Source organism: Phacochoerus africanus, chromosome 9 (genome assembly GCF_016906955.1).
Source record: "Phacochoerus africanus isolate WHEZ1 chromosome 9, ROS_Pafr_v1, whole genome shotgun sequence".
NCBI lineage: Eukaryota > Metazoa > Chordata > Mammalia > Artiodactyla > Suidae > Phacochoerus > Phacochoerus africanus.
In genome coordinates, this window is record NC_062552.1 from 22595536 (window position 1) to 22604711 (window position 9176).

At 41.4% G+C, this 9176-nt stretch overlaps 1 protein-coding gene across 1 annotated transcript; it reads right to left on the reverse strand.

Annotated features, from left to right (window-relative positions):
- Window positions 1–50: 50 nt before the first annotated feature.
- Window positions 51–8793, reverse strand: LOC125136557 (zinc finger protein 311-like). Its single transcript, XM_047797417.1, has 7 exons — window positions 8248–8793; window positions 7811–7889; window positions 4191–4282; window positions 3710–3836; window positions 2973–3077; window positions 2323–2387; window positions 51–134 (listed from the first exon to the last, which is right to left on the reverse strand). Exons 1-7 carry the CDS (start codon window positions 8290–8292, stop codon window positions 51–53), a joined length of 597 nt encoding a protein of 198 aa, XP_047653373.1. The 5' UTR covers window positions 8293–8793.
- Window positions 8794–9176: the final 383 nt, after the last annotated feature.

The window sequence follows — 9176 nt, forward strand, 5'->3', positions numbered from 1 at the left end:
TTTTTCAACCTCTGGATCCTGGGAAACGACTTTTGGTAGACTGTTAAATTTCATCCAGCAGAGTTCTCTAGTTTCAGAAACCTCCTGTTCTGAACTTGCCTTCTTATTCTCAGGCCATGTCTTGTCAGCTGATACTTAAAGAAGAAAACAAAAATGTCAGAAGTTCAGAGAAAAGGAAATAGATGAGATGGAAGAGGTGGAGCAGTGGTAAACTGATGGAAGAGTAAAAGGCTTTCCCACAGTTGGAAAAAGTCAAAATAGGCTGAAAATATGGCAAAAGTCAAAATAGGCTGAAATACTGAAAAGTACTCTGATATTTCAAACTGAGCAAACTTTACAAAAATCCATCCAAATCTACTCATGTTCTAGAATCTCCTAGTTTAGTGAATGACAACTTCATACATCTAATCACCTAAGACAGGAAACTGGAAATCCATCTTCAGCTTCTTCTCATATATACTAACATTTTACAAACTCTACCTGTGAAGTGAGCTGAAGTGGGGGTGCTGAAGTACCAGTGCACTCCCCTTTTAAGGATCTGTCTGCTTTGTCTCAGAGAGTGTGTCCTGGACAGCCCGAATTCTGTGGTGTAACTCTGTCCATTTGGGTAGGGCAGATTAGATTGCGATAATACCTGACCCAAAGAAGGCCAGATTCTCTCTTCATGAACTTTGGAATCATGATGTGGAAGCGGGTAAGGGCAGGATCTGAAGACTGCTAGAGCGTGAGCACTTAAATTTGAGGACCAGTGGAGGTGGGGTGGTACATCATGTAGGGGAGGGGATGCTCTGCCGTCAAGACTGAGAGGTAGAGAAGAACAGTCTGCTAAGAAAGAAGAATGAGGTCGACTCAAGAGGAGCAGAGAAGACAGCTGGGGGGCGGGGCCTGATGGCATTCCAGTCCCTTCTTAAGCTTGATGTATACTTGCCCTTAAGTTCCATGATACGCTCTGAATAATAAATAATCTTTCTTTTGCTTTAGATAGTTTGAGTTAATTTTTACTGTTGGCAACCAAAGAGTCCAAATCAATCTCTTAACTCTATCCCTTCTTCATTTCTATTGCCAGTGCTTTCTCAATAGTTAACTTTAATTTCCCTCAAATATCTTTAAGTCTGCCTCCCCTATAATCCATCCTCTATACTGCTTCCAGATTATTCCCTCTAAAAATCAAATCCAATCATGTCACTCTTCAGCTTATAACACTTCAGTGGTATTCTATAGTTAACCAGACTGAAAGGAAGTGAAGTGTACAGTTAAGAGCCCCATTTCACTGTTTGGGTTTAAATCTTAGTTTTGACAAGTTTGGGAGGATGATGTAACTTCTCTCTGTGCCTTCAGTTGCCTTATCTATAAAGTGGGATTTAGACTATCTGTGATAATTAGAGTCAACATATGCAAAGCACTTGCAATGCTGAAATAAGTACTTAATCTTAGCTGTTATTATAAGAATAAAGTTCAAAGTCTGTAGTTTATAAAAAAACTCATTCAATCAGGATCCTGTCCCTGTCTACCTCTCTTCTACTTTCCCACTGGCCACCCCAAGACCTTTTCTCTGGTCATCATGAACTATTCACAGTTCACATTCTCTTACTCCCCAATACTTTCCTACTTGTTATCCCCTCTGCCTAGGATGACTCTCCCCTTCTTCAACTAAAAGGACCTCACTTATTCCACATAACTTAGTTCAACTGTCATTCCTTCTGCTGTCTTTTGGTCTTCAGGTTAGATTTAGTGTATATGTACATACCTGGTGCTTAGCCCTAATCTCATATCTCAATAACTCTCACCATACCATCCTATATAATCACTCATTTACTTACCTGCCTTCCCCACTAGAAAATAAGCTTCCAAAAGTCAGGACCCATATCTTATCTGACTTTATATCTCTAGTTCTTTGTATAGTACCTAGCATGTAAGAGTTGCTCAATACATGTTTGTTATATGTAAGGAAGAGGAGGTCATGTGGAATTGGCTGATAAACAAAGACAATTTTTTTTAAAGGACAAATACAGAAAATAATTTGAACCAAGAACTGGTAATATTTCATGACTGAGTAAATAAGAGCATAGGGAATGGAAAGAAAAGTGAGAAAGAGGCAGAATCAGATAAAGAAACAGGGAGAGCTTAAAGAAGAGACAGCCTTAGGGGGAGAGATGAGCTTGATTTAGATATGTTGCTCTCCAGATGACAAGGGGATATTTGAATAAAAACCAGGAGTTAGACACATGAGTCTGCTGCCTGGGAAAGAGGTAAAGGTGAGCATTATCAATGGGGCAGGCATCTGCCTCAGAGTTAAGAGCTGAAGTCATGAGAGAAACTAACTTCACAAGAAGAGAGAATAGAATAAGCAATGGTAGAAGGCTCAGGACTCCACATCAGGGAAGAGCCTGAAAGAAATGGATGCAGAAAAAGTGTTTTCTGAGCTCAAGAGTAAATGATACACAGAGTGGAGATGAATTGTCTGAGCTTTCTAAATTTTTTTATTTTTATTTTTTGTCTTTTTGTCTTTTTCAGGGCCACACCTGCGGCATATGGAGGTTCCCAGGCTAGGGGTCTAATCAGAGCTGTAGCCGCTGGCCTATGCCAGAGCCACAGCAATGCCAGATCTGAGCCGCATCTTTGACCTACACCACAGCTCACGGCAACACCGGATCCTGAACCCACTGAGCGAGGCCAGGGATTGAACCTGCAACCTCATGGTTCCTCGTGGGATTCGCTTCCGCTGCGCCACAACAGAAACTCCTGAACTTTTTTAAAGAACTAAATTGCAAAAAGCTTATTAAGGTGCAAAGAACCAATTAGATAATGACAGAATAATGACCCAAAGAGTCTGCTGTTTTCTCATCCTTAAGATTACCTAACTAGATTTTCTTCTGGGCCCTTGAGGATGGATGACTCACTACTAAGAACATTCTATAACCATTTTGTCATATAGGACATGGAAAAGGACTGCAAGCTTCTCTGTTACTCACCTGGGTGAGAGCAGCTCAGGAACTCCCTGTCCTGTGGATCCTGGACACAGGGCTCTGTCTCTTGCTCCAGATGGGAGATCAAAGAAGGTTTAGGAAATGGAAATCCTGGTTATAGAGAAGGAATAAGATGGCGTGTAGGGCAACACAAAACTGTCCTAACACTTACCTTGATCCCTCTGTTTGCATATAGAAATGGGAAAGAAGTGTCCATTTGGGTAGAGAAAAAGGGCTATTCAGGGGTATGGTATAGGGATTTTTTTCAGACAGGTGTAGGGATTCTTTTTTTCCATAAAACTCACATTCAGAAGGGCAAAGAAGGAGATTCTGGGAAATGGTTGTATTTCCCCTGTTCTTTTTAGGAGGATGAGTCTGCAGATGGAGACGAATCTGTTTTTGGCTGCTAGGAAAGAGTTCATGACTAGGAGCAGAATACAGAGCATCAGATGGAAAATGAGAGGCTTGTGGAGGCAAAAATCCAGGGAGAACAGAAGCTAAGTGTCTCCTTTTCACCCAGCAGAATTTCATTCCAAAGAATCAGAAAATAGCAATGAAGTTAGCCAGAAATTTTCTTGCTACATAGCAGAAGCAACTCAAAACTAATCTGGGGGAAAGATCTTGATGACAAAGAAGGGGGGCTCTGATTTTCAATATGAGACCCCACATATATCAACAAATAAAGCAAAAATAAGAAAAAGTAAGGGAGAAAGTACTAAGCCAAGTGCACGAAAAGTCCTTACCAAGTGATACCATGTTCCTGTAATTTTCCAACATCACGTCTTTATAGAGGCACTTCTGAATGTGGGTCAGACACTGCCATTCCCCAAAGCTGAAGTTCACAGCCACGTCCTCAAATGTCAGGGACTCCTGAAACAATATGTTCCTGCTGTCCTGGAGAAAACTCTGCAGTTCCCTCAGGAAACAGAGGCAGAAGAAGGAATTTGTAGGGAGAAGGTTTACAGAAGTGAAAGGCTGTTAATGTTTGGTGTATTTTTGGGAAGCAAAGACTTTCAATAGCAAAAAAACAAAACAAAACAAACAAACAAACAAAAACCCGAGAGGAAACAATCCACAAATGGTTTGCTGTTATCCCACACAATGTCCCTTTGAGAGGGAATATCTGGATTTGGGAGTTACGTAGCCAGGAGGTGCAGTGAAAATAAGGCTGCACTTAAGAGGCAGTGAGGTATTTTCAGGATAAAGGAGGGGGCCTCGGCTCACTTGGGCCTGGCTCATCAGTGTGATATTTGCTCCCGGCAGGGTTCCTTGGCTTCCATCTTTGGCAAAGGCAGGATACTGAGGAGACACTGGAGCTGAGAGAAAAGAAATAAGCCAAGAGTCATTTCAGCACGCTGTTAACGAAATCTTCTGCTTTCACCCTCTCTGCCCCAAATGTAGAAGCTTGGGAAGCTCTAACCTAGAGACTGAGTCTACTGTCCAACAGGGTCCTCCTTCTCCATTGTTCCTCTAGTCTCTTTCTGGTTTTGAGTGTCAGGCCTTGGCTAGCAGCCAAGCCAACTGTAGGTACATTCTTCCTTTCTTTCAGCTACTACAAATTTTTTTTCTCTAGTCTCTCTCTATCCTAGAATAACTTACCTTCTCCCCGAAGGCTCAAATCACTGACTCCTAGCTTATGTGATAACCTGGCTTCCTGTAATTGAATGTGAAAAGTCATTTTGTCCAGGAAAGTTTTGTCACCTCATAGTGGCTATTTTTTTTTCTATAAGTGTTCATCACATTAAAAACTGTTTTTAACTGTGATTAAAAATACATAATATGAATTTTACCATCTTAATCATTTTTAAGTGTATAGTTCAATAGTGTTAAAAATACTCGCAATGTTGTATAATGGATCTCTAGAACTTTTTCATCTTCCAAAACTGAAACTCTATATCCAATAAACAACAATTTTCTGTTTTTCCCTCTTCCTGATTCCTGGGTGACCGCCATAGTGATTCTTAAACTTTATTTTTTAGCTTCAGAATTTGAAAGTCAGTTTCTGCCCTCAAGTTAAAAATGAACCTGGGAGACAGGCTACATTCTCAAACAACATGAAACTATCTTAGTCAGCTCATGCCACTGTAACAAAATACCTCAGACTTGGGTGGCTTAAACACCAGAAATTGCTCACAGTTCTGGAAGCTGGAAGTCTAAGATCAGGGTGCCATCATGGTCAGGTTCTGGTGAGAGCCCTCTTCCTGGCGTGCCTTCTCTCTTTGGGCTCACATGTTGGAGAGAGTGAGAGCTCTTGTCTCTTCTTCTAAGGACACTAATCTCATCACTGGGGTACACCCTTATGACTTCATCTAAACCAGCTTACTGGGAGTCCCCCTTGTGGGTCAGCAGTAACAAAACCACTAGGATCCATGAGGATATGGGTTTAATCCCCAGCCTCCCTCAGAGGGTTAAAGGATCCAGTGTTGCTGCAAGCTGTGGTGTAGGCTCAGATCTGGCATTGTTAGGCCGGTGGGTGTAGGCCAGCAGCTATGGCTCCGATTTGACCTGGAAACTTCCATATGCCTCAGGTGCTGCCCTAAAAAGCAAAAAAAAAAAAAAAACAAACAAAAAATAAAGTGGATTACTTCCCAAAGACCTCACTTCTAAATTAAATCACACGGCGAGGGGGCTGGGTTAGGACTTCAACACAGGAATTTTGAGGGGACACAAACATCAGTTCATAACAAAACTATTTGTTAAAGCAGTGTATAGATATTATCTCGGATGAGATTCATTCATTTACATTATATTAGGTAACTGAAAACTTTATAGTCCCAAAGATCACTTATGGGAAGAGAATTCAAGATCTTTTGAGGAAAAGACGACTGTGATACTCAGGTCAGATGTGAACCATAAAAATGTATATATTTTTGTAAGCCAGTTATAATGGAAAAAAACCATTATAGAAAAAGTTTTTAAAAAAAGTATATATTTTTATATTTAAAAAAATGAAATAAGAGTTCCTGTCATCGTGCAGCAGAAATGAACCCGACTAGGAACCGTGAGGTTGTGGGTTCGATCCCTGGCCTCGCTCAGTCGGTTAAGGATCTGGAGTTGCTGTGAGTTGTGATGTAGGTCGCAGACAAGGCCTGGATCCTGCATTGCTGTGACTGTGGTGTAGGCTGGCAGCTGTAGCTCCGATTAGACCCCTAAACTGGGAACTTCCATATGCTGTGGGTCTGGCCCTAAAAAGCAAAATAAATAAATAAATTTAAATAAAAATTAAAAAATGAAATAAAATGACCAAGTTAAGCTATATCCATTGTTTTCTACCTCTCCTAAAATTGTAATAAATATGTTCTATATTGTTAATTTTCATTTTTTATCACTTATACAGGAGAAATTTCAGGATTCTTCTTCTGGAAGTTCCACTAATATATTTAGAAATACATCCCCCCCCTTGCAAGTAATGTATACTAAAAACTTACTCTTGGGGTGCTCTGTACCTTTGAGGATCTGATTTTATGACTCCAGAATTGTTAAATACCATCTCCTGCATCCCACCTGCATCAGTCACTTCTACACAAATCTTACCCACTTTCTCTTCATATATGCCACCAAAGAGCATTCTTAAAACCCAACCTCATATTTTCCCATCTTTCTTTATATTTCCTGAAGCTTCACAACAAAACCTTAGCTCTTTCTTTTGCTATGGCTTTATCTTTCTCAGTTACCTATAATTTAAAAATCTCAGGGTTAACAGATGCACAGAAATAAAATCACATACACTAAATTTTACATGCTGCTAAAGTTGTGGTTGTGTAGGACTTACTGAATTGTACCACAGGCTTGCTGGTTTTTGTTTTTTGTTTTTCTTTTTCGTTTTCTTTTTTTTTCTTTTCTTTTTTTTTTTTACAGCCACATCTTCCACATACAGAAGTTCCCAGGCTAGGAGTTGAATCAGAGGTGGAGCTGCTGGCCTACGCTACAGCCATGGCAAGGCAGGATCTGACCTGCATCTGTGACTTATGCTGCAGCTTGCTGCAACAGGGGATCCTTGACCCACTGAGTGAGGCCAGGGATCAAACCCACATCCCCCCGGACACTATATTGGGTTCTTAAGCCACTGAGCCACAATGCAACTCCTACCACAAATTTTATATGGGCAAATGTTCACATATACATATTATAAACTATTTATCATAAATATCAAGTTGTACATAGAAGTGAATTTGAGAAATTGTTTTGTAGAATCTTTTATTATGAATATTTTTTTCTAAATTTGATTTAAGATGAGGGCAGAAACAGGATCATTTAGTTCCTCTCACTACTGATCCAAGCCTAGTATACAGTAATGGATTTTCTTTCTTTCTTTTTTTTTTTTTTGTCTTTTTGCTATTTCTTGGGCTGCTCCCTCGGCATATGGAGATTCCCAGGCTAGGGGTCAGATCGGAGCTGTAGCCTCCGGCCTACACCAGAGCTACAGCAACGTGAGATCCAAGCCTTGTCTGCAACCTACACCACAGCTCATGGTAACGCCGGCTCCTTAACCCACTGAGCAAGGGCAGGGACCGAACCTGCAACATCATGGTTCCTAGTCAGATTCGTTAACCACTGCGCCACGACTCCGATTTTCTTTCTTTTTTGTTTTTGTTTTTTGCTGTGCCCATGGCCTGTGGAAGTTCCTGGGCCAGGGATCAGACCTGCAACACAGTTGTAACCAGAGCCACAGCAATGACAATGCTGGATCCTTAACCCATTGAGCCACTAAGGAACTCCCAGGTTTTCTACACATACTCAGTAATGAGCAGATTTCCAGGCCCCAGGAAGCATCTCCCACCTGGTCCGTGTCCCTGCTCCCTTTTCAGCTACCACAACTCCTGTCACAGAACCCTGTGCCTCACCTCTTTCCTGCAGGAGCTTGTTATCAGGGATACAAAGCAGCTGGCTTAGTGGTCCAGGACTCTCATCTGATACCATGACCTATTGCAAGGAACAGAATAAATCTGGGGAGGTTATGGAGGGAAGGAAAATATATGGGAAGTTGCAACCAAGTATAAAGTTTCGTCCATGGAAATCAACTCCCGGAATTACTAATAGGGGAGAGAAAATCAGGCACTCAGATCCTGATATACATTATGAAAAATAGAAATGGTACCCAATTATCCAATAACTTAAAAGCTTTAATGATCACCAGATCATCCAGAAAAAATAGTATTTGGAAGGAGAAGACTTTCCACAAGGTCAGTTCAGGCCCACCACTACTCTCACAGCTTTCCTCTTTTCCTAGACTCACTGCTTCTTCCTCCTTGTGATATACTGCAGACCCTCCCCCTCTTACCTGCTGCATCTTTTTACTCAGCTTTCTTTTCCAGTCTTCTATCATGGTTCTGGTTTCTTCTCTGCTGGTTGGATCCAGCTCCCAAAGTCAGTTCTGGCTTTGCCCAGACAACCAGTTTTGAAGTAGCTCCAGTGGATGCCAGTCTCCTTCCAGGGATACAAGTTGTGGTGGTGCCAGCCAAAGGGCCCCTCCTGACTCCCAGGGCAGCTGCTTTCAGCTTGATGTGTCAAATACTGTCCTGGATTCGGGGTTCATCAACAGTACTAAGCTGGTGGTGATCTTGTACCTTTTCCCCCTACATATTTGATGAAGGGAACAGAAAAGAGAAGTGATCAAAGCAAAAAGAAGGAATCGCTGAGAATCTGAGGTATCTATGTATGACTAGGGAGCATAGGAAGAAAAACTGAAAACGATTATACGTAATACATCTCCACTGTCACCATCCTAACCCAAGCCACCATTGTCTGTTTTGCTCTCCACTGTTGCATTAGCCCTCCATCTTCAACTGGATTAATCCAACTTCAATTGGATCATTTTTTCCCTCTGCTTAAAACCTCTCACTGGGTCCATCTTACTCAAAATAATGAGTAGCATACAAGGCCCTAAAGAACGTGCCCATTACATCACTCTTGCTCATTCAAAACAAAAGCTGGAGTCCTTACAGTGGCGTACAAGTCTATAGGATGTGCTATTACTTCTCCTACTATTCTCCCCCTCATTTATTTACTCTTTTTAGTTGCACAGACCTGTCTCTTCCTTTTTAGGGACATTTCCACTTGAGGGCCCTTGCACAGGCTGTTCCCTTCAGCTCAAGCAATTTTCAAGAGGAATAATCTCACCTACTTCTTCAAGTGTTTGCTTGTATGTAATCCTCCCAAGGAAACCTACTCTAGGTGCCCTATTTAACATTACAGCCTGCCCTCTCCTTC

Bases quoted from the DNA above. Each gene is read 5' to 3' on its own strand.
- LOC125136557 (XM_047797417.1), bottom strand. From the start codon at position 8,292: ATGATAGAAGACTGGAAAAGAAAGCTGAGTAAAAAGATGCAGCAG. The intron at 3,837-4,190 runs GTGAGCCGAGGC...ATATTGTTTCAG, and splicing joins CACTGATGAGCCAGGCCCAA to GAGTCCCTGACATTTGAGGA. The intron at 2,388-2,972 runs GTGAGTAACAGA...CATTTCTTTCAG, and splicing joins CCTGAGCTGCTCTCACCCAG to GCTCTTCCCTGATGTGGAGT.